At 39.4% G+C, this 26,225-nt stretch overlaps 1 protein-coding gene across 2 annotated transcripts; it reads right to left on the minus strand.

Moving 5' to 3' along the window:
* Positions 1-9,688: 9,688 nt before the first annotated feature.
* On the minus strand, positions 9,689-15,406 carry Scg2 (secretogranin II). 2 transcript variants are annotated; one of them, XM_021198257.2, is made up of 3 exons: positions 15,291-15,405; positions 11,375-12,341; positions 9,992-11,254 (listed from the first exon to the last, which is right to left on the minus strand). In XM_021198257.2, the coding sequence occupies exons 2-3, from the start codon at positions 12,325-12,327 to the stop codon at positions 10,474-10,476; spliced, it is 1,734 nt and encodes a 577-aa protein (XP_021053916.1). In that variant the 5' UTR covers positions 12,328-12,341; positions 15,291-15,405; the 3' UTR covers positions 9,992-10,473. The 2 variants fall into 2 exon arrangements, with proteins under 2 accessions (XP_021053915.1, XP_021053916.1); XM_021198256.2 differs by having other exon boundaries at positions 9,689-12,341; positions 15,291-15,406.
* Between the last annotated feature and the right edge of the window lie 10,819 nt (positions 15,407-26,225).

Here is a 26,225-nt window from a genome sequence, read left to right on the forward strand (position 1 = left end):
TAAAATGAGACCACAAGGTGTCCAAAGATATGTGTACAGCGTTGTCATGGTACCAGGGGCAACCCACAGTGTTATAGGGGTGATGCGTATGCACAAGACAGGAAATGAATAACATCTTTGTTCTGGTTTCTTTTTATATTAATGTCCCTTCATTTTTCTCATTTCTAGGAGAATTATTTGTTCTTAGTGAGCTGAGGAAGTTGCTCATCAAAAGCAAGAACAGAAGACTAGAGACAGAGAGTGTGTTTAACTTGCAGTGTGTGTGATTAGATAAATCAATTCCATTAACTCTATAGCAGAAACTGTACTTCCTGCTACCCAGTGACCTATGCAAGATCTCCTGATGCACCATTTGTTCCTTTTACAAGTAATAGATGTGATTACAAGGCCAGGATGTGGCTGCAGACACATGACTGTGCTCAGCGTCTCCATTCCTTCCCTCCCGTGGCCTCCTCAGTACTCTGAAAGGAAGTTCAATGATGCTGTCCTCAATAAATGATGAACTATTGCCGCTGTCCTTGTTCTCACTTAAAACAAAAGTTGTATCTTTGGAGGGAAAGGCAGTCTCTATACCAAAAATGCCAGCACCTTGGGAAGGGTGTCCTTGCACACTCCCTGTTTGCTATTTAGGGCAGCCTGTTAGCAGAGATCCAAACCGTTCCCTCCACAGGAAAGATAAGTACAAATTCAGTGCAATCCTCCTGGTGAGGAATGAATGCCATAGTCTAAAATGACACAGATTATTTCATGGGCTAAGTATTCTTAGCTCATAAAGACTAGTGCAAATGTGAGGAAGCCCTGGAAATATAGATTTGTATACAGAACAAAGAAAAATCACTGAATATATATAGTTATTGTAACCAGGACATAAACCTAGCTCTTTGGATTCATTACCTGTTATTATTAGAAAAAAAAAAAAAAAGCTGAAGGTGAGCATTAAAGGGTAATTGGAAGCCAATAGGAGCCATAAAGTAATCCCATAGACTGCAATTCTTTTTTTATGAGAAGATCGCTATGCCCAAAACTTTTTATTTATTTCTTAACTTCATACAAGCAAATTTCAATGTCTGGAAGAAAATAGAGTTGCAGGGCCCATCTCTGCTTCCTTTACCCAAAACATTTTACTCTAAAACTTTGCTCTTCACACACAGCCTAACCTCATCACCTACATCAAGTATCTCAGACTCAACGCCTACCTAACCACAGTCTACATTCTGACAAGACTCCTGAGACTTCCACGTAGGTCAGTAGCAGAACACTCCTCTGGCATGCACAAGACCCTGTGTTCAACCCAGAGCACCAAAAAGAAAAAAAGATTTTTATTTAAAAAAAAATTACAAGATCCCCAATGGTTCGTATGAACACTAAAGTATAGGAAGCACAGGACAAGATCCTTGGTAAGCTCATGGAAGCCAGAAGAGACTGTCCACAAACCCTCTCTCCTCTCTGTTGGTACCTATAGAAATCATAGCCAGCCTCCATTCTGACACCACGCCATAGATAGTATTTCATTCTGGTTCTGGAACTTTTTACATCCCTCCAACATTCTTAAAGAGGATAGGGAAATATGGCACAAGAGATAGAGGGCAGAGACTACCCACTGCCTGCACAGTGTGAAGAATGGATTGCATGGTTTTGTCTTTTCCTATCTAATGTGGTATGTTTTATCTGTTCATCTCAGGTATCCGTCTTCAGATGCAGAGATGGAGAGCAGGAAAGCCAAAGCTTCTCCACCGAGTACTCCAAAATAGCTCATTGTTCATGCTACCCTTTCCATTTACATATAGCTCTATTCTATAGCTTTTTCCAGATGCCCACATTGATAAGGCAATATCCCTTAACTGGACTGTGAGCAACTAGAAGGCAAAATTTGATTCTTTTATTTATCTTCCTCATATTAGCCATTAGTCCCCTAGATTTAATGAGCAACAAATCATGAATGATTTAAATCACAGAGTGAAAACCTATGAACAAATGGGAGTTGAAAGAATTTAGGGAAGAGCTGAGTGTCCTTCCAGCTTTAGCTCAAGTATGCTGCTGCTATTTCTCTTGTCCTGCCCTAGTCACATGACACAATGGGCTTTGAGTTGTTCATCTATTACATAGAAGTCAGCCAGACTGTCTGATTGTTTCTGGGTCCTGGGATGCAATGAGAATTCATGAATATTGTTGACTGTAACTTGCAATCAATAACTCCCATCTCTTTGGGGTCCTTGGGTTTGATCTGGCATCCAATACACTTTCACTGCAAGAATCCAATTTTCCTTCACACATATTTTCCTGATGATATAGATGCAAGGGAAGAAACATTATCAGAGGAAATAGAGATGAAAGAGAATTGCTTGCTCTTCCCCACTGTCTGGCATGTAAAAGAGAAAATGTTGTAAAATACATGAAAATGCTAAAAGCACTATTTCTTGGAAGTCCTTTGCACAAACTTGCAGAAAACAAACAACATCAAAAACTTTTCTGTAGCTATTTGCTTATTCCATATAATGAATCTTACAATAATAATAACATGCAACACTGGCTCCAAACATAATTATTTCTTACAGATTAAGAGAAAATATGTTATCTTTGTTTTCCCTATAACTAGCCCACTCTTCCTTTTCAGCCCTAACTACCAGATTATCAGGGAAACAAATTAATCCGGTGTCAAGAAGAAACATATCCTGCTCTGCATATAAAAAATGCTTCAATTTATTAAAACCACGAAGTCCTTTAATCTCCTGTTTCTATTCATGGTGCCTGGTTTGTACTATAGAGAGCAAAGGGAAGAGGTTCGCCTAATGGGAGGCCCAGAGTCGAGTTGGAGTCCTCTCCTGTAATATCATAATCTCACCTTGGTCAGTAGGTCTTGCAAGACCGTTAGGGAATCTCTCCTATCTCAATTCAAGAAACAACTTTCAATGAAGTTACAAGGGACAGTTCCAGAGCCTGCTACTTTGAGGGCTGCCCAAGCTTCCAAGCTAGTGCCACAGTGTGTGATTGGATAGTCCTGGACTGGTTGTGAGGAAGGGAGGAGTCCTTACCTGCTTACAGTCTTCTTTTAGTGGGGCTGTGTAGCAAAGTCTGAGTGAGGTGAAATGGGGCCTGACAGTTCTGTTCACCATAGTGAGCTTTGCGCTGGCATGTTCCTTTAGTGTCCCCAGTGACTTAGGAATCTGTGTATCTCATTTTCACACGGCTCTATCCTCAAGCCTGCTTCTTTATTCCCTTCTTTTATTTCAGTGGAAATTTGACAGTACTGCTGAAGAAGATACCACTGAGAAGGAAAGTACTAAATTGGAAGAATGTTGAAGGCAGGGTACACAAGAGAGGATGCAAGAAACAGCAATACGTAAAAGGCGTTGGTCAAATTGAATCTTAAAGGCTGAACTATATATGTAAATTAAATTATTTACATATGCATGCATATTTGCGTAATATATATGCTTCACATACATAGAACACATCATGTGGTATGTGTACATAATGTATTTCTACATGCATATACATCAAATATATGTGATATGTATATTAACATATAATCTTGTATTAGGCCAGGCAAGAAAGATGGAAGTGGCAGACGTGTGGAAAGAAGAAATGAAATATCCCAGTCACTGAGGCAGAAAACTCCATGGTGGATTATCCTGACTCCCTAAATTCTCTGTATACAGGTATGCTTAATTTCAGAGAGCTTAGAGTTCCCAACCTGTGAGTCGAGGCCTCTTTTTGTTGGTAGATGACATATAAGATACCCTGCATATCAGATATTTACAATACAATGCATGACAGTAGCAAAATTAAAGTTATTAAGTAGAAACAAAGTAATTTTAAGGTTGGGGTCACCACACCGTGGGGATCTGTATTAAAGGGTCGCGGCACTAGAATGGTTGAGAACCTCAGGGTTAGGTCCTATGTATCTCTATCCCAAAATGTTTCCTATGTACTACAGTCCCAAAATGTTTTCCTTTCACAACAATTAGGAATATAAACAACATTTACAAGAACTGATTCATCTCATACTTGTCTTTTATTGATATCCTTCTTTGGTGTTATAGTTATTGATATTCTTCTTTGACATTATAGATGTATCCACAGAAAGGATAAGCTCTCCTCTGGACAAAGAGGAGACAAGAAATCTTCACGGAGAAAATGTGAGGTAACAGAACAGAGACAATAAATAGCAACTATTGGTTTTAGTAGCCATATATGTAAATAAAATTATTTTATATGCATACATATTTGCATATATATGTATGTTTCACATATGGAGAGCACATCATGTGTCATGTGTGCATAACATATTACCACATGCATATTCCATATCACATATATGTGATATTTATATTAACATATAATCTTGTATTAGGAAGGTAATTTTCATGTAATAGGCAGATTTCAAAATGAACATTTCAAGTGAATTCTGTGCTGTATAAATCCCACTTCTAATATGGTTTCAGTGTATGTGAGCACACATGTTTCTAGAAATTAAACCCTTAGCTTAACTCTAGGGGGAAGTGAACAGAGTCACAGATTCTTCTCCCTCTTTCTGTTGTTGATTTTCACTTGCTTTTACATAATGAGTCTTTTAAGGATCAAATCCTAAGCTAAATAAAAACAGAATCATCGTGGCTTGCTCCATTCAGCACCCTGGAAAGGCTACTGACTTACTCGGGAGGCTTGGCCTGGCACTGCCACTAGCTTAGTTTTGTTTTCTTAAAGATGCAGGAAGTCTATAGGTCAAAGCAGAAATTGCTTCCACTGGTCTTGTGCATTCTGAAGTTCATGCTGCATGGAGCTGATTCTACACTGCAGAACCAGGCAAGGCTGTAACCCTGACTATCCTGCTACCATAGCAACCTGTTGGCTCTGAATGAATTGAATTATGGGATTATCACTAAGAAGAAAAAGGAGAGGCATCTATTTTATTTGCTCCTTAGTTGTCTCAATGTAATACCCATGGATGGGAAAATCAAGGAAGAATAACTTGCTATTTTTAATCAAACTGCATCTTAAAATTGTGTTTTGTGTGTGTGTGTGTGTGTGTGTGTGTGTGTGTATGTGTGTGTGTAAGAGAGTGTGTGTATCCCACAGAGGTTAGAGAACAATTTTCAGGATTTTATTTTCTCCTTCCACCTGTGGGTCCTGCATACAATCTAACTCCATAGGCTCCCTTGTGTGCTGAGTAATCTCAGTAGTTCTTAAGTTGCACTTTTAAAAACAAACACAAAAACAAAAACCTTGTTGTTAAATATCCCTACGTCTGTAGATATTATCATCCCATAAACCTCTCTTCTTTGGAAAATAGACACCGAATAACTCTGCTAAATAAGTCTTTATTTCTCCAAAATAAAGGGATTTAGGCAATAATAGTAGAAAATATAATCATATTACATGAAAACTTCATCTATGCTGTTTTCCCTGCCCACATGGGCTGATTTTAGAATAAAATGGGGTTGCCAACCTAATAGAACCCTGAATTGTTGATTTCTACCACCCACAAACCACTCAACGATTCTCAGGAAATGAACTCATTTAAATTAGACCCAATGACAATTAAAATAGAACGTGCTGCTTCAGAACCAAACCCTTCGTTCACATAGTTACAGCATAAGGGACAGAAACTAGCAGGAGGAGAAATCAAAGTATCAGGATTTATTTCAAAGTGCTGGAGCAAGAGGAGGAGCCACAGCAGCTACTACATCAAAAATAGAGAGGAGTGAGAGAGGAAGAGAAGGTGAGGAGAGAGAGAGAGAGAGAGAGAGAGAGAGAGAGAGAGAGAGAGAGAGAGAGAGAGAGAGAGAATAGGAAACCTCAAGGCATCAGCCATACATTTTTTTGTGAAAAATGTCCCGGGAGTAGAAAACACATACAAAAAAGTGTGTACCTTGGGTCTTCTACAAAAACAAGTACTGGTAGTCGCAATGATGAGCCATCTAGAGGGTAAGCAGTGGTGCATACTTGGAAGCAAGCATGCCATTTCATTGCCAGATCAAAGGGAATAAAACCAGCTGGGCTTCTCCATCCTTGTTTCTTTCTGCCCGTGCAAACTTCCAAGATCAAAGCCCCAGGGCATCCTAGCCTCTGGACAGTCAGGAATAACAGCTACAGAAGGAATAACAGCTACAGAAGGAATAACAGCTACGGAAGAAGCACCATCAGCTTTAGTAGTCGCAAGGTCTAACTGAAATAGCATTTATCAACATGTGGCGAATGTCCACACCATTATTATAACAGAAACCTTTTTCTTCTGTTGTCAAAATAATTATAATTTTCGATTTTGAGAAATAAGAAGTAGGTGTAATTTTATTATGCTAGAAAGCTGTTGCATCTGAACAGATGGCCTAATCACAACAGGCCTCTTTTGATAATGTGATGTTACACTGTAAACATAACTGAACTTGGTCTTCATGAGCGGGGGTCTTTTGTCTAGCCCCTTCTGGTTAAGCTTCAGATATGTATGAGCTTTCACAAAGTTCCCATGCCTTCTTGTAATANAGATGAAAGTTTTGACACCGAGGAGTATTTAAATCCAGATCAAAGGTTATGTTTTCTCCCATTTATTTCACTCTGTGAACATTTAAAATAGCTCTTACCAAATCTGTTGTGATACAATAGGAACATTTATTGATGTAGCAGTGCCCTAGTGTGATATATTCCACACAGGCTCATCTGTCTGAATGCTGGATCCTAGGTTCAGGAGGTTATACAACCTTTGGCAGGTGATGCCTCCCTGGAGGAAGCAGGTTGTGTCAACTTGACTATTAAAACTAACCACCATGACTACTCTCCTTCATAGGTGAGGGGAAGTGACCTGGGGCAAAAATAACCACCGTAGAAAGATACAATGAAGAAAAAGTGATATCTACACTTTATGCAAAAAGAGAGCATTACAGGCAGTAAAAAAAAAAAAAAAAAAAAAGAAGCAGAAACCTTAAGGGTCAATTAGGTTCTCTTAGAGAAAGAAATGGGAGGGGTGTTCACAGAAGTGGGTACAGGGTTTCTGTTTATGATTGACTTGGGTATCAAATGATATAGACTGAGAGGCTATAGAATATTAGGAGTTAGGATTCAGAAAAGTGAAATTTGAGTTTAGTGAGGCCAGGATGTGAGAGGTGATGACAATGTGGAAGGCTTTTTACAAAGAGCACAAAGTAAGAACAATGCTAATTGTACCCAAGGCTGCTTGTTTCCCTTACTTTTCTGTGGCAATGATAAAACACTACGGCCAAAAGCAACTTAAGGGAGAGAGAATTTATTTTGACTTATGGTTCCACAGGTATGGGAACCCATCGTGTCAGGTAAGCATGCTAGAAAGGGCAGACATGGCTGTAGGAGCAGACAGATGAGAGCTCACATCTTCAAAGGCGAGCAGAGAGTGGACTATACATATAACCAGGCTATATACTCTCAAAAATCTGCTCCCACAGATACTCTTCAAGAAGCAAGATTATATCATCTCAAACTCCCCAGAGAGCATCACCCACTGGGAACCAGGTGTTGGAATACCTGAGTCCATGGTAACATTTCTCACTCAAACAACCACAGGAGCTGAGTAGATAGACCATGCACAATGAAAGGGTTGAAGATCTGTGTTGTCAGGAGTCTTACAGAGAGCAGAGAGAATGGTAGGCCCCTATCTGATTCTGGCTGATAGAGAAATGGACTCCTCTGAAGGACAGGTCCAGATTCAACTCCTAGTGTTAACCTTTGGAGGCATATACTTAGAGAGCTTGGTTTCTGATGAAGGAGGCTTCTGACTGAGAGAGGGACAATATTGCTCTAATTCCAATTAATTTATCATCTGCATCCTTGAATGGTACTTGAAGCCTCATTTCTTATGCTAAAGAGCAACATGGTGAAGTATTCATGAAAAAAAATGAATCAGAAATTAGTAACTCTGGTGAGTCAATAGCCGAGGATATGACGGCACTGCAAAAAAAGGCAGAGATGTTTGCTGACTGATGTCTGGGGGAGATCGGGTGAAGAATATATAATCCAAATTAAGTATCACCCGAAATGCCAGTCCTGACGCCTGCAATGTCTCTATTAGAGATTCATGAAACCTCAAGCCTAATTGAGGCTTTAAGAGAAATGCGGCATGATGTAAGAGAACTACAACATCACCCCCTGCCGTGGTCATCCATCCCAGAGCATGACTGGCTATGCCTGTCAGCTTGTTCTCACTGTCCAACATCTTCATAGATTGTTTAAACACTATACTAAGGGCAAAAATCTACTAGGTCAAATGAGGATGTCACATTCATGTTTCTGCTTAGGACTTGTATGAAAATAGTCATGTATTAGCTCAGGATACAAGAAGCAACTTAGTGCACAATGTATAGTATTGGAGAGTGTGTATTGTGCAGGCAGTGTCTGTGGCATATAGAATGACGTGTCGTTTTAGACTACAGAGATAACTCTGAATCTCTCAGGATTTGAACTTGAATTTGAGTCAGCGTCAGTTTGTTCCTGGATGTCTCTTGGCATCTGACTCCAAACATGACAAACCCCCAGAACAGCACAGGGCATGTGCATGAGGGTTATAGTTAGTGGTGGGTTAAGCTCAACTCCATCGTTCATAAGCCTACCTCTGACAGGGGAACTTTTAATCTTAAAGATGCTAGAGAATACAGACCATAGGTTATATAATCTGTACTGAAAAATCACTTCTAAGGTTCTTTCTACAGATCCCAGAACTTCATGAAAGTGACTGATGATTGGATGGATAGATAGATAGATAGATAGATAGATAGATAGATAGATAGATAGATAGATAGATAGATAGATAGATAGATGGATGGATAGAATATGACAAAAAAGAAAGAGAAAAAGGAAACTATGTATTTAATGAGATACACACATATATGCATACACACAAATACATACATACTCACATACATGCATACACATGCATATATGCTATCCTTTAGAAGTGATCTGTACTAAAATTTCATGAGCCTGTCACCATTCTGTGCCCCACCCTTCATCCAAGGGTATTTCCAGTCAGGCAGACTAAGGGGGTGGCTAAAAATACAAATCTTTGCAACTGGTAATGCTGGGTGGCTTACTTAATTTTTCTGGTTTTCATTTTTTCAGATACAAAGTAGGATATTGAAATTCATCTTTGACAGTGAGTTAGTGTGAACCAAGTGAGCTAAAGTATATGAAGTATCCCACATAGTGTCTGACATATAACTATTGTTGACTATTTATTTGTTTATTGCCCACCTGGCTGTTTTTGTTGTTTTGGTCTTTATTGTTATTCCAGCATTGATACCTTAGCATGCTGATGTCATGCTCTGTGGTGACATCCATTGTAACAGGTGTGTATCATGTCCTGATGCACCAAAGCAGGAGACAGAGTGTATGGTTCAGTCGGTTCTCCCCTTGCCCGTGATGGTTCACTCATTCTGCAATAAGCATTGTCTTTGGGGAATTCATGTGACCTGTGGATGTGTAGCTTGCCTCCTAATCTGTAGTCATTTCTGTTTGCCATATACCCAGCAACTTATTTTCTTTCCTCTTTCCCTCCCTCTCTCCCTTTCTCCTTCCCTTCCCTCCCACTCTTCCTCCCTCCCTTCCTCCCTCCCTTCCTCCCTCCCTTCTTCCCTTTCTCCCTCCCCCTCCCTCCATATCTTTGTTCTTTCCTTCTCTTCTGTCCTGTTCCTCCCTCCCTTCCTCTTTTTTTTCCTCTTTCCTCTTTTCTTTCATTTTCATATTGTGATGAGTGGGGAAAGTTTAATGTCTTTTACTTATATAAATCAATGTGAAGTTTAAGACTTATACCCAAAGTTTCATTTTGTTAATGAGGTGTGTGGAAAACATGAAGAGACATAAGGCTGTTGGGGAATGTTTACAACATCCTGTAGGCAGAAAATATGATCACATATGAGATTCATCTCTTACCTGGATTGCCTGTGGACAGTAATAATTTTCTCCTTTGGCTCCATGCTGCTTGATCCATACCAGTTGTCTCTGGTTTCCCGAATAAAAAGTCCAAAAGTATCCAGAAATAACATTTATTAATCAACAGTAAAGCACACAATAGAAAAGGCCTTATAAGTAAAACTATATATTTATAATGCTTTATTGGTTTTGCTCCAGAACTCCACAAAACACTACAGACAGTAACAAAATAATTCAATAAATGTTAAAAACTTCCAAGATAATTATAGGATACTCTTTATCATATGTGAGCATCATCAATTCCATGACCATTAGATACATTAGCCAACACTATCATAAACATCTTTCTTGAATAAAGAACATCTTTTTAAAATCTGGGAATCATAACATTTACACACATCCACACACAACATAACAGCTCAGAATAAGTGAAGCAGATCCCCCAAAATGACCTGGAGTCATCTGCCTATACATCACTTTAAAGATATTACACTGTTAACAGGATAGAGATCAACACACTTAAGAGAAATGCAGGAGGCTCACTTGGGGGAAAGAAGGGAAAATGGGCATTAAAGCTGTTTACATGTTTTCCATGGCCCGCTTGGCAAGATGCTCCCTCCCCTGCTCTGCCTGTTCTTGATTAAGGTACTCCAGCACTTTCAGGAGCATATCTTCATCCAGATACTGTCTGTTTGGGGTGTCCTCATTCTTCAGGGATCCTACAGGGATCCTTTTGCTCACCTTGGCCAGTCTCTCCGTTTCCTGGGAGCTTTCTTGACCCAGGTGCTCCTTGATGGCCTGCTCGAGCTGCTCTTCTTCTTGGAGGTCATCTTCTGAGGAGCCTGGGCTGGGCACCCTCTTCAGCTGGTTGGTATTCAGGAGCTCAGGGTACTTAACTAGCATCCTGGCTAAGTACTCTCCCAATTCTTGGTCATTCATATTTTCATAAGGTGCTTGTCTGCTTTCAACATCTGGGATCCAGGCTACTTTGGGAATCTGGTTGGCTCTAGATTTCCCAGGACCATAAGGGAGCCTCATCAGAGCCTTGTCTCGGCTATATTGGTTGGGAAAATATGGGGACTTCTGATTTACTACATTTTCCATCCCTAAAACATTTAAAATGTCCTCAACACTCAGCCCGTCAGACAAGGCCTCTACCATATCACGACCAGGTGCCTTGGGATACCCACCCTTGGAGAGCATCTTACTTTGAAACATGTCTGGGCGGTCTAGGTCAGCCTCTGGGATGTCATCTAGGTCAACAGCAAGCTCCAGATCCTGCTCTGGCTCCACCAACCCATTTGGCTTCTCTCCAGCTTTGAGCATCTCAATTAAGTCTTCAGGGGGTATCTGCAAATTCCTGGAGATTTCAATCAGCTGATAAATAGACTGAGAATCAAGGGGCTTCTTAAGAAGCCGGGCTGCCCTGTCCCCATTTGACCCACTCTGTGACCTCCCACTGCCCACAGCATTCACTAACCTTCTCAGGTAGGTGATGACTTTGGAGGCATCCTCTGAGAGTTGGTCTTTACTCTCTCTCTGGTTATCTTCATCCGGGAACCCAAACTGCCCTGAACGTTTCATCTCTTCATTGATTTGTTCATTCTTTTCTGTGTTCTCTTTGCTGTCTCTCACCTCTTCCTGCGTTTGAGTCTCTATTTTCTCCTCTATGGGGCTCCAGTCTTCTCCCCCCACAACATCTTCATAGGCAATGTTATTGGTCTTGTACACGTCATCTTCATCGTCTGTGTACAGCTTTTGTTCCTCGTCAACCCTCTCACGCTTCTGGTTGCTTGGCCCTGTCAGTTTCCCAAGCTCTTGGAACACAGACTCCAGGGTAGCAAGACTTTGGGGTGTGTATTGTTCTTCGACTATTTCATTTGTGCGTTTGAAGGGGTTTTCTCTGGAATTCTCTTCATACATGAGAGGGAATCGCATGTGCTTGAGTTTCCTCTCGGGCCACTGTTGAGTCTCATAGTCATCAGGCGTGTCCACAGGGAAGTTCTTCTCCAGATTCAAGGCATAGGGCCTGTTCTCTTTGGGGGCAGATGGCGGCTCATTTTCAGCCTGCCTCAAAGCCTCGAGTATTATCCGCATCCACTCGTCTTCACTCAGTACATCCCTTGAGCTCGCTGCCAAGTGGCTTTCTTCTCCGTTATCTTTGAGTTGAAGAGGAACAGAGACGCCTTGGTAGGGATTGTAGTCTGGGCTGCTTTCTTCTCTGTGAGCTTGCTGCCTGAGCTTTTCTATGTACTCCAAAGCCCTGATCATTTCTGGACTAGGAAACTTTTGGACGTTCTCCAATCTGAGATCTGGTTCTTTCTGAAGCAGCTGGTTTCGCTGGAAGGAAGCTGCTCCAGCTCCAGAGATGAGGAAAATTAAGTAGGTAAGAAGCAGAACTGCTCCAAGTCGGTACGCCTTAGCTCCAGCCATGTCTTAAAGACTTCCTGAAAACATAGAAAATACAAATTATCACAAATGATACAAGCTTGAAGGCACAAGGGGAAGAAAAGAAAAACACAAGTCACAATGGAGAATGGAGAAGAAATAATTTAATATTACACCTAGGAAAACTATTTAAAGTTGATATATTTCCTATATGATCCTCACAAGCTGACCATAGGAGTCTATAGGAAAGTCATTACTCATTTCCATCAAGCCTGTCTGATATTCTCTCGAAGAAAAACACTGACAGGGGGCTTCTCTAATTGTGAATCTTTCATTTACAAACTAGCAGCTCGATTTTTGTCATGTTTCTTTTCAACAAAACAAGACTTTGTAAAGTATTGTAATTTCTTCAAAGAGCATTATATTAAAATCAACTTGAAAATAATTTCTCTTGTGACACACACACATATATATATATATATATATATATATATATATATATATATATATAATTATTCCATAAGATTGTGTCAAAATAATAGCCTGTTTGATCTATTCTCTGAGTTAGACTTCCAATTTTGTTGCAGAAATGCAACAGCTATATGATATATATATCATTATATTATATCAGTGTCAGTAACTCTGAGTACCTTGGGCATGAATCCTGGTCAACGCACTGAATGATAAATCCAGCAGTTAGCTACTAAACCCCAGAACCTGGGTCTTCTCAGGTCTCAGCTAGTATACTAAACCAAGGAAGCTTCTTGTAAAAGCCTGCAAAATTAATAACCTACACTTTTAAATTTTTCTATGTGCCAATCTTCAAATAATTGTATTATGGCTGACTTACAAAATGCAATTAGGGTTATATTTTTCATCTTTCCTCTAGTGTATAGTAAATAAACAGATGCTACAGAGAGAACATAAGTTTACTTAACTAGTCTATTTCTAAGCTTTTGAGTGTTCAGATTCAGTTTGTCTTATGTCTCTGTCTATTTTTGTAGAGACCTGTGAAATCTTAACTGACTCACACACACTGTTAGAAAAATCTGAAAATAACCACTATGTAACTCCCAATTTAGATAAACACAGACGATGTGTTGAATTCTTCCTACTTAAAAAAGAAAGAAAAGAAAAAAAAGGAAAAAAAAACCTTCATTCATTTTTTTCTCCAATATTTTTAAAATCTCACAGATGGATTAGTAAGAGGAATCACTTGTATGTTTCCTCCTTGGCATTGCTGATAATTGGAGAAGCTATTTCAATCCTTGAAAATTCTTTTGTAAACAAATGCAAGTAAATAAATATTTAAGTTTATTCATGCCTTCAATACATTCTGGTCTGTGACAAATAAGCAAAGTTATATGAAAATAATTTCCTGTTAGATTAAACATCAAGATATTGCTTAAAAGATTTTGCTGATAATGAATGCTATAATTTTTTAGAGCTGTCAATGGGTTGTAGGCATCGAAACTTCCTTTGCTTAGATACATAGGCTGATTAAAATTACCACCAAGTAGGCTATTTATGCATACGCAGAACATTTCGCAAATAAACAAATGCTTACTTCAGGAAACTGTATTCATAAACTTGTGAGCAATATAATGAAGTTTAAATAAAAAGGGTTCTGTATGTATATAATATATTTCATATGACTTCAGGATTGATTTAGCTTTGGCAATCAGCTTTCACTACTGTCATGTTAAATGTTATCTTGAAAACCATATTGAGTGCATTTGCTTTAAGATCATTATCTTGACATATTCTTAACACATCTTAACATATGGATTATGTGATTATCTGTGAACCCACTACTTTGAAGGGAGGTTTTTCTGTAGAATTAGAGAAAGAATGCTCATTGCAGTTTGAACCACAGCCTAGCATGCATGGCCGACTTGTCACCGACTCTGGTTTACTTTAGATGACGCCGTTATTGCTTCTAACACTCAAAGGACTTCATTTCCCCAGGAGCTGCTCTTGCAAGCAGTGAAGATGGATTTAATAGTTCTAACCTCTTACACAGTGTTTGATTTAAATTTTAATTTTCTGAAGTCTAAATGGTAGGAACATTGTGTCTCCTCGGACAGCTATTACTGATGCCCCTTACAGTAAAAACATCTTTCCTATGAAATCAGCTGGAACATTGACACTGAACCATCAACACATGTAATAAATCTGATTCAAACAACCCACCTAGTCAGGATAAACAAAAATAAATTTGTTTCAATCAACCGCTTCAGCAAGTAACATATCAGCCTTTCCAACCAATGCATAAAAATTACAATCACAGTCTATTCCTATCTATATATTTTCTTCCCTGGATTCAAAGTTATCATTTCTCTGTAATTCCTAGTAACACAAACCTTTCCCACAAAGCAATAGTTCATCTTTGAAAAGGGGAAAATATCAATGTTCAAAATTATTCTAAGCTTCTTTCTCAAGACTAAAATTAGCATATAACATAAGCCCTTCTGGAATATACCAGTGCGTAAAATAATTAATAATTAATTCAGAGTTCCCATAAGGTGAATATCAAAGAAAGAAAACAAATCTAAATTTTTTTGCCTCTGTGACTCATATGATTAATGACATTTGAATCCTTGTAAACTGACTGTTAAGATTATTAAGCATATAAATTATATTCTTGGTTCTATATCTGACTCTTGGGAGAAAAAGAATACATTAGGAAAAGAATCAAAACATAAGGTTTGGTTAACTTTTCATTAATCGGCATGTTGACATTAAAATTCCCAACTTTTCTCCTCTCCTTGCATACAGTTTTTTTCTCAATAACATTATAGTTAATGCATATTCTCTGACAAGTCCTGTAAATCACAGAATCCCTCATTTAGGCACGCATGTAGAGTATTCTTGCCTGAAAAGCAGCAGGTTGTCCGGTTATTCTATCAATATAAGCTTGCCAACCGTCTTTTTCCTCTCATCTGGGAAAACAGGGAGGGACACGCAATTGAGAACTTTCCAGTAAATAGAAGGGAAAGCAGTCTTACCTCTGTCTTATATTGTGTGGAAGGCTCCAAGCATGCTCCTCTCTGCCGCTGAGTAAGGGCTCGGGCCGTTTCAGCACCGGACAGCTCCTCGGCTTATAGAGAGCCTGGGCGCCTGACTCCGCATTCCACGCTGACGTCACTGGCACAGCCTCAAACCCCAGCGCAGGCGAGCTTTTTCAAAGAATCCGAGAGAAAACAATCACTTTAGATATTTTTTTTAAAACGTTGCATGCTCACGCCACCTGTCTTATGTAGCAAAAACTACAGCTTTTTTCCCCTTTTTTAATCTTTGAGGCTCGAAATAAAATGTTCAGCACAAATTCCCTTAGAAAGAAAGAAATCTGTCAGATAGACATGACTAATTGCAAGGACATCTCATCTGCGTTTTCACGCCTTGTTTAGAAAGGTTTCTTGCTATTGCTGTCATGTCATAAGAATTTTACAGATAATGACTATCTTTTTATTTGTGCCTATAAAGAAATGCGTTCTCATTTCCTGGTGCAGCCACAATTGAACAGAACATTGCAAATATGAAAGATCGTATTTCATATCATGACTCCAGGCAGAACTGTTTTAAAACTCTGTTTAGTTTGAACAAAAAAAAAAAAAGGTGAGATGCTTATTTTTTTTTTTTAATGAGAATCAACTCAAATTCTTTCAGCACAGTGTTCAAAATGAGAGTTCACAGATGCTCAAGTTGTTGATACTTCTATATGAGTCCGTTCAAATCTCCAGCAATATCTGGTGTTGCAAGAGATAGCTAAGAAACTGTGCTCCAAAAAACATGCTGCCTACCAGGAAGGGAGGGATTGCTGCTAGAGGGAGAGGAAGAGGGGGAGGGGGAGGGGGAGAGAAATTGAGAGATTTTTCATATGCCTAGAACCCTCTTGCCATCAAGAGAACATAGGTTTTAGCTGAGTAAGTTGAGGTAAATAACTTCAATGAATGAGACCCATCCAAGGAAGAATGTCAGAGTTAACTCACCGCTTCTTGGATTTATAATTCATAACCATGGCTGTGCTTTGCCGTGGAACCTGATTAGGTACTTTAATAATTTATACAGGTCTAAATTTTTAACTTTATTTTATTAAAGATGTGAGTCCTCTAACCCTGTATATACTGAAATATATTTCCGAGAACTGAAAGAATCTTGTTGTATGAGGTCCTCTAAAAGTCTCAGCTGACTGAACAATAACATTCCAATTTTATCTACCCACCAACTGAGTTATGCTTCTGAGGTGCCAGGTAGTTTGTGAACTACTGGGAACAGAAAAGAAAATGAATATAGCTTTCTGGCTTTAAGAAGGCTTTAGTCAATGGGGATGAAAGATAGATTATTTTAATATACATTGGAAAGCATTAAAGAGAAGGCTATTCAGAAGGTGTTGAACATTTTATGGCTTACTAGTTGTTGACTCTATATAGTAATTGAGTATGTGGAGGGAAGACCTCTAACTAATGGACCTAAGTTGATCTCTTATTAGGTTTGTAAGACTTCCTACTATACAAAACACTGTTGAATTGTTCAAAACTTATGAATATGAAATAAATACTGAAATAGTTAAAAATTTATGAAAAAATTTTCACAGAAGGTAGTCCTCACTGATCTTTGTTTGCTCTGGAAAAGATACTTAATTTTTCTCAATGAAGAGAGAGCATCATACGTGAATTTACATGGACTTCACTGGTATATTCTGGGGCTACACATCCAATGTACTGGTGTATACTGATGCTTCATGATGAGTTGGTAGACCATGGTCAAGTACTAGGTTAAAAAGACTTGAGTATACAAGGCTTGCTTCTCAAGGAGACATTTTAGTAACATGAGCTCATTCACTTAGATGTTAACTTTTATACACATATGATATTTTTGAAGTCTTAACAAAGATGGTCTGGGTTTCACTTAATTTTTAAAATTTATTTGTTGGTTTGTTTGTTTCTTACTTATTCACTTTACATCCCACTGGGTTCACTTAATTTTCTGTTTAGCAGTTCTATACAATTAGTTGAACTTATCATTATCAACACAGCCTTAGAAGTCCCACATGGTTCATTATTCTCTACTGATAAATAGATTCAGCGTAGGTCTAAAGCACCGTCCAGAAGGTCACTCTTGTCCAGGTTAATTCACTCACACACTGCTTAACTTACTGGACAAAGACCAAAATCCATTGTATTTTGAAAGTTCTAAAGACAATCAGTGCCTTACCTACAAGTGTCTTTAATAATCAAAAGGACAGGTACAGAGGAGATGGCTCAGTAAAAATACTTGCTACCCAAGCATGAGGGCCTGAGTTCAATCTGTTGCACCCATGTGTGAGCCAGGTGCAAGGCATATTCCCTCTACCCCAGCACTGGGAAGGCAGAGACAGATTCCTGGGACTTGTTAGACAGTCAGTTTGCTAAATCATCAAGCTCCAAATTCAGTGGAAAGAAATAGGAAGAGAAAGAGAAAGAGGAGGAAAAGGAGCAAGGGGAGGAGCTGAAGCAGGACAATGAAAAGAAGGAGAAGAAGAAATTGTAGCATTGGTGATAGAGCTCAATTGAGGAAGAAACAGAGTGTGAATCTCTGATCTCCACAAACATGCACACATATGCAACCACAAGAACATATGTGTGAGTACACATAAAAATAATCCACAGCAGATGCAAAACTTTGTCCAAGTGTTCAAGAAGTAAGATGTCAGGTGTTGGTCACTGAATAGACTACTAGCTCCACCAGGGTTAGGATGTAGGGAAAGCAATGAACCAGGTAACTGAGCTCCCCTACCCTATGATGCTAATGATAGATCCCTTACTTGGAGCCTAGTTTAATATTCCTAAAATCTACAGCAGATACCGAACTACAAAGTAAGAAACTAAGGTTCATAAATAATAAATAAATAAATAAATAAATAAATAAATAAATAAATAAGCGAACCATGATTTCCCAACTCACACTTGATAAAGAAAAATAATAAGATTTAAACCTAGCTGTTTTCATCAGTGCATCCAATAAAGATTGTGATTCAGGCTCTTGACTAGGTGATGTCAGCATAGGAATGAGAATGGCACTAAAGATCCCAGACTAAGGTATAGTTACGTAGGGAAAAATTGTCAAGAACTATCTGGTCACTGCTGAGGTGACATGGCTTGAACTGCTGTCCAGAGCAGCAGAAAGGCAAAGCAATAATTAACATCAAATTATCTCTTTGATATAGTAAAGTATACTACCTCCTAAACAACCAGGCACTTACGAATTTTGGAAAACTCTATTCACCAACCTGGTTTCTTTTTAATAATTTCTCTCCTGTGATACATTCTTCTAAGTTGTGAGATTTTTGCCTGTCCTTGTTGGTTCTAAATGGAGCTATTCCCTAAGAGAAATCTCTTTAGCCAAAATGCAATAATATGCCGAAAGCAGCCTTTTTATGGATGTGAAATATTTGAGCATGTGCAAAGCACTAAAAATAACCTAGACATCTCTTACATTGCTGAGCCTGAGAGAAGACCATTCCAAACATTTCTTACAAAGAGAAATTTACTTTTCAGTTCAGTCTGAGTTCCCAACTCTCATAGCCTCCAAGAAATGAATCCCTGTATCATGAACATTTCGACATAATTATGCACTATGTAAGATAATGGTTTTTACTAAATTAGCTTGCAGCCTCACCATGGTGCCACTAAGTTCAAGCTAATCATTCACAATTTAGGTAATTAGGATAAACTAATTTATTTCTACCATCAGAATCTCTTTACGTTTTGTTCACTTTATTGTGATACTGAGTTTGATATTTATCAAACTAGACTGAGATTCTGATTTTCCTAATATTTTACTAGCAATCCCCTGCCTTAGCAATCTTTTTTTGACACAAAGCCATTCTCTCTTCCACTTCATTTCATTTCTCATTTCAGTTCAGTTTTTATGAAACCAATTAAGATGCAGAAAGTGTGTCTTGTAATTCCTTTCTTTCCTGTTCTTCCCTGTTCTGTGTCTTTCCTCTGCTATCTTTCTCTTAAAAGAGATACCTCCAGGACTAGAGCTCCATCTCCAATACCCAGGAGTCCGAGCTATAAATCTTCCAGTGACTGGGCAGCGGCGGGGGGCGGGGCTAGGCTCCCAGTTTTCACCTGTCACTCATTGCTTATTCCCACCTCTCTGACTACTTTTAACTTCCGTGTTCCTCCTGCTTCCGGACCACTGCTATGCTCCTTGTCTCCTGTATGCTTCGTTTCCAGAGTTTGCCTGAACTTCTTTTAGGAACTGTTTGTTGTTCTTTTAAGCAAATGTTCTGGTCATAGGATAGTCTTTAAAGATTCGCAATAACGGAATGATAAGGGGCTGCAGAGATGGTGCAGCAGTTAAAAATTCATACCATTCTGGAAGAAGATACAAGTTTGGTTCTCAAAATCCACATCAGAAGCTTCACAGGTGCCTGTAACTCCAACTTCAGAGGGTCTGAGACCCTACTCCAGCTTCTGTGGGCTTATGCGCTCACGGGCACATACCCACAGAGAAACACATACACATAATTAAAGATACATTTTTTAGAATATAGTGCAGTGAAGTATTTTTTCTATCTCCCTTGAAGGAAAATATTTAAAAAAAAAAAACAGAAACAGGATATGTTTTTATTTAATTGTCATATAGTAATACCCCAGATAAAATTCAACTGCTTGTGGGAAGTGGGATCTCTGTCCCCACTATACCCCTGTGCCTAACACAGATCCTCGAATATAAATGCTGTCCAAAAATACAGTGTGTTTAGTTGAAGTCAGGTTTTTCTCCTTTCTTCTGCCAAAGCTTCATACATTTCCTCTTGGAAATGTATTTAATGTTTTCACAGTGTCTTTACACAAATGAACTGTCTTTATTCATCTAGGCTGCAAGTAATGTAAATCAAATGTAGACAATTCTCTTTCTTAAAAGGGAATTTTCCCTCACTAGAGAAACTGCGTTCTTCTAAACTCTCTCTTCGTTGGCAAAATGTTTTCCTAGGAGTTCAGTTAGAAACTGAACATATGGATAAAATGGATCCTCTCTTAACAATACTCTCTGTGAGTCTGGTACTTGCTCATCAATTTCCCTCCTTATGGGTGGGTCTAGATAAGGCTACAGCAGCATCTTCGGGCTTCCCCGGCCTCTTGGCTGCTTCTCTTCGTACAATAGGAATCTCTTGTAAGACAACATTGCTTTTGTCTACTTGAGTATTAAAATGTGTCTTTCTCATAAACCATCAATGACAACTTTGAAAACCAAACAAAGTCAGGCTTTTCTCTCCACTGACTTTGGATTGATTCTGGAGCCATCTGGTGCTTGGAGGAGACTCAAGTACCATTCTATTGGTCTGATACCATGAACATTTGGGCATCTGCTCCCTCTGTGGATTTCAGGAAGAAGTGTGTGCCCTGGAAGTTAATTACTTTGCTTAAAACTACACAGAATGTCTCAACCTTTCAGATTCTTCTGGTATAGCTGTTTTTGTGAATCAATATTTTCAGCATGCACATGCAAATATATCAATAGGGATATTTTCCACTTGAAAAAAAATCACCTACCTACACTCTCCTACCCTTCCCTTCAATCAGCAGGAGAGAGGAACAGAAAAGTGTTCAAGATTGAAGCACAGCTTCTTGGGAATTTAGTTCAGCATTCTGTGTCCAGACTCCCATAGATTCTCCAGATGAATTTTCCTAGTTTACTTAATCTTTGCTGGAAGTGTGTATGCTTCCTCCCTCAGAGAAAGGGCTGCAGCACTTCTAAATGGTGGGAGTTGAATCAAGGTTACTGGACCCAAAGCTTTCTCCCACAAAAGCCACTGTGGGTTATCATAGATACTTTTTTTTTTCCCTCTGCATATCCTCCTAATATACAGATGCTTTGTAAAGAACCATTATAATGTATTGCCAGAAAATGATTTAAAGAGAGAAAGAGAGAAAGAAAGAAAGAAAGAAAGAAAGAAAGAAAGAAAGAAAGAAAGAAGAGAGAGAGAGAGAGAGAGAGAGAGAGAGAGAGAGAGAGAGAGAGAGAGAGAGTCTATTCGTCTCCAACATGAACCCAATTGGTTTTCAAGTATTTTCAATCTAGTATTGGTTGTACCTATTGTAACAGGACCTATGAATGAGAGAGCCAGCAGTATCAAAACGGGCAGTAACCTAATACCTCCAAGTGCTTCGGATACCAAGTTTAGACAGATTGTTAAGTACCGAGTGGTAATTCCCCATCCCCAAGGAGTCCAGTTCTGAACTTTAAGGCTATATCCAACAAGTTTTCAGCCCTGTTTTCTGAGACCAGACTCACATGCCTCCCCTAATAGCTTGCTTCTCCCACATAAAATGGTTCTATTAAATTCTCTTCATGAGTCACAGCGCTGGGTCCTAACCCAGAGGTACAGTCTTGGGTTTAATCCAATGTAAGACTGAAATTACATCCCACTCCCAGTGAACATCCGTCCTCTCAGTCTCTGATTTAGCCAACCTTGTGTTCCAAAGGAAGCTCACTCCTCAAGAGAACCAGTCCTTGACTAAGGCAGATGTGCTGCCTAGTTTTATGCCAAATTGGCACAAGCTAAAGGCATCTGAGAGAAGGGAACCTCAATTAAGAAAATGCCCCCTAATCTTGCAAACTTTATATGACCCAGCACAAGGAAAGGCCTGAGCCAAGTAGTGGGAGTGGGTGGGTAGGGGAGCAGGGGCGGGCGGGGGGGGGGGTATAGGGAACTTTCGGGATAGCATTTGAAATGTAAATAAAGAAAATAATAATAATAGAAAAGAAAAGAAAAGAAAAGAAAAGAAAAGAAAAGAAAAGAAAAGAAAAGAAAAGAAAAGAAAAGAAAAGAAAATGCCCCCCTAAGATCCAGCTGTAAGCAAGCCTTAAGGCATTATCTTAATTAATGATTGATGGAGGAGGCCCAGACCATTGTGGGTAAGAAGATCTCTAGACTGATGGTCTTGGGTTCTATAAGCAAGCAGACTGAGGACACCAGAATGAGCAAACTAGTAAGTCGCACCCCTCCATGGCTTTTGCATCAGCTCCTACTTCCTGCTTCCTTCCCTGTTTAAGTTCCTGTCATAACTTCCTTCAATAATGAACATAAGCAAATAAACCTCTTCTTGCCCACGTTGCTCTCGATGTGGTGTCTCACCACAGCAATAGTGACCCAGACGAAGACACCCGTTATCTCCAGCATCTCCTTTCATGGAGCCACTTCTGCCTCATAGCAAGTATTTATTACACTTGTAATCTTACAGTTTCGCCCAGGCTACTGGTTACTGTCTCCCCAGTTGACTTTAGTATTCTTAAGTCAGAAAGTCAGGGAACTTGTTTTGTTTCTCCCCACATTGTACACAAGGTCTATCCAAGCTCACGCTTTAAAATAATAACATCTAGGGCTGATGAGATGGCTCAGCAGTTAAGAGTACTGACTCCTCTTCCGAAGGTCCTGAGTTCAAATCCCAGCAACCTCATGGTGGCTCACAACTATCCATAATGAGATCTGATGCCCTCTTCTGGTGTGTCTGAAGACAGCTACAGTGTACTTACATTTAACAATAAATACATAATAATAATAATAATAATAATAATAATAAAATAATAATAAAATAATAATAATAATAATAATATCTACTAGTAAGAACATTTGTAGCTCAGTCTCTTATCTTCTCAAAGCCCCTACATGACTAACTAAAATGGCTGACCCTCATTACAACGGTGAGATCATTATCTTCTTGCTCACTCCTATACCCATCTCCACTCCGGCTACTCCCTGACACGTGCCTCACCTTCTGCTACCTCTTCCCCGTTGCACCTTTCTGATTTATCTATTCTTTTCTATGTCCTTGCATTCAGCTAGTCAACATTTTCCTTCCCTGCCTCCCCAGCACCTTCCACCTATCTCCTTCCATACATGTCTTTTTACCCCCAGGAAATTGTATGTTGACCCTTTAAGAGAGGTAATTTCTACTTCTAACATGAATCAGGACTCAAGCACTATTGACTGAATGACTTGAGATGTTCAATAATAATAATAAAAAAATCAATCATGTAGTTTATACCAGTTGACCATTAAGTACAAGAAAGAGAGACTGTTCCTAAATACATCAGAGCAAATTATACTTAAGATTGTTCCATCAGGAGGCTCCCCTGCTTTGCTGGCATTTACTGAGATAATGTCCCATGAGTCAAAGTCTTCCACAGTTGTTGTTGTTGTGTCTGTCTGTCTGTTCGTTTAATTATTATTTTGTTTGAATTTTTGGTTTTTGTTTGTTTCTTTGTTTGTTTTTGCTTCGCGGTATCTTCTAGTTCTGCTCTCCCTGACTTTTCAGTTCTGGTTCTTTACCCTCCATTTTCTTTGTCTCACCTTCACCTGCATCCTTTGTTTAGAACATCTTCTGCCTCCTCTTCTCCATCATTCTGATTCATTGAAAATGTTTTTCTTGATTCATCCCCTTAATGAAATCCTTACTTAGCATCCAACCCATGCCTATACATACTCCATGCTTATGTGCAAATGGTAGTATGCTCTTCCCAACACACCTCCCATACAAGCAGCTTCAGAGACATGCAAAGTGAAGCCACACGTGTCTTATGATTATAAGATGGTATAGCTCTCAGTACTGGCCACCAGATATTTCTGCTTCTCGTTCCTTTTGGGTCTTCAATCAACTCTCTTACATTCTGGGACCAAGGAATATTATTTGACAAGTTCTAGTTAATGAGCTTAACGGATAGTGACTTTTCATGGAACTAGCTTTCCTTCACCACAGAGGCAGGCAAAGTTTGAGGTGGTGACTAGTCACTTGACTTGGTCCGAGAGTCTTTCAGGGACAGATGCCTTCTACATCTTTCACTGCTGAGAAGACTGAACAGGAAATACAGCTATTAAAGCATTGAATCTCCTTGGTTTGTTTGTCACCCCTATAATCTACCCTTTCCTGAAGTCAACGCTTGTGGAGCAGCTCTATAACACGTGTGTCTCTAGCCTTGCACACAGCAGCACAGAGAAACAAGACTCTTTACTTGCTTTCTCCTGGAGGTTCTTATACTCAGAGGAGAAGATCAAGTTCCTTAATGGTTTCTAGAGCATAGACATCACATCCATAGGACTATTGCACATGTCTTTTTTATTTTTGGCCTGGTATAGACATTTCATTAAGTAATGCCAATTTGTGCAGCCTGCAGTTCATTCCTAGTACAGTTCTCCAGGATGTATAAAGAAAAACTCAGTTGGGGGTGGTATATCTTCAGCATCTTTCAGTGCTTGAAAAATCCTTTTCAAGCCCTGGGCTCTGAACTTCCAGCAGCTTGCAAGACCAAAACAGATATTTATTAACATTTTTACATTTTGTTGGATTTATGTTGTGAACTGATATAAATGATAAAATCCTCAAGTTAAGGCACTGATATAAACCTTCTTTTATTTAGGCATCACAAGATGTTTGGCATAGAAAAATATTAATAGCACAGAAGGGCTCAGACATAAAGTAATGTTTCAAGTGTCTGATTTTTCAGGAAATGTTGTGCTATGTGGTAGCTTAACCTTGGATTCAGATTAATGTCGCTTTTTTAAAAAAAAATTCAAATCTATCGATTGTGTGTTCTTCCATCCTTCTTCCTGTATCCAAGGGCATTATATGCTCCATGGCTCAAAAATAAATCTTTAAAAGAACACTTTTGCTCCACAGCAAAATGTACTGGAGAACAAATCCATTAGGTAGGGATTTCATAGGACTGAAGGTAGAATTCTACCTTTCTGTCTAGCTGTGTGGCCTTAAGCTACTTCCTCAACCTCCCTGGACCTCTGTTTTTTTCAGTTGCCAAATGAAGGAAGCATTAGCAAGACTGAGGGCCTCAGAGGATGCCCTAAAGGATTCAATTATGCAAGCAAGATAGGGAGGCTTTGGAAAGTTCCAGGCATTCTGCAGAGGCACACCTGATTATCATTCACCTCGGAATCCCAGAGACTTCACTGAAACAGGGTCTGCGGTACCTGAATGTTAAAACTGTAACCAACCTAAAAAATAATTTCCTTGGTACAGATGTGATTAGAATCGATTTCCGGATTCGTTGCCAGGCAAGCCATTGGCAACTTCTCCTCAATTACAAGGAGGAAGGAGAGAGACTCAAGTGTTTACGTGATTGCTGGAGGCAAGTTACTCTCTCTGGCGTGCAGAGGTGGCGCTTGGAGAGGCTGCTGAGGGTACAGTCTGCCTTGACTTCAGCCCAGTGTGGCGTCAGAAGGGTGGATTTTAAGTAAAACGGCAAGGCTAAGTGAGTCACGCTCCACTAGGGCTGTGCAGCTCCGAAGAATCGGAGGCAGATAGCAATGAAAGCCAGCCCCCCCATTCAGACCCACTCAGCCCCGGTCTGGGTTCATGGCTTTAATCATCACTCTCTGTATAGCTGGGCTTGGTGGAAGGAATTTGCTCATTACACATTCATAGAGACACAGCCATTCATTACTTTTCTCCCCTGGCTCTGCCCTAATGAGGCTCCGGAGCAAGGCTTAAATGTCATGAGGCTTTCACGTCTTTTTCTGAAAGGAGAGATACGGGATGCTGATGACGCAGTCAAACTAAGGAACCAGGAAGAAACCTTGCACACCATCCTGGTGATGACAGTCATATCGAAGACTGCCAGCCATGTTGACTGGTCAGCCAATTAGAGGGCTCTGGGTGAATGAGTTTCATCAGAATCCCATTTTGGTTATCTATTTCGTGACCTTAACAACAGAGTGTCTAAATTACCTGTGTCTGGCTGGCTAGCATCTATTCCCGGAAGATGGAGACAGGTCTTTTCACAATAGCAACCCAAAGCCAATGAGATAAATTCCTATTTTCCTCTTGGAATGGTGAATTTCTTTCCCCCTGTACTCTGCTTCATTAATCTTCATCTTTGCCAGATGCCAAGAATCACCCATCTATTAGAAGAAGAGAAAGAGTTGATGGGCAGACTTT

Source organism: Mus pahari, chromosome 5, assembly GCF_900095145.1.
Source record: "Mus pahari chromosome 5, PAHARI_EIJ_v1.1, whole genome shotgun sequence".
Taxonomy (NCBI): Eukaryota; Metazoa; Chordata; class Mammalia; order Rodentia; family Muridae; genus Mus; species Mus pahari.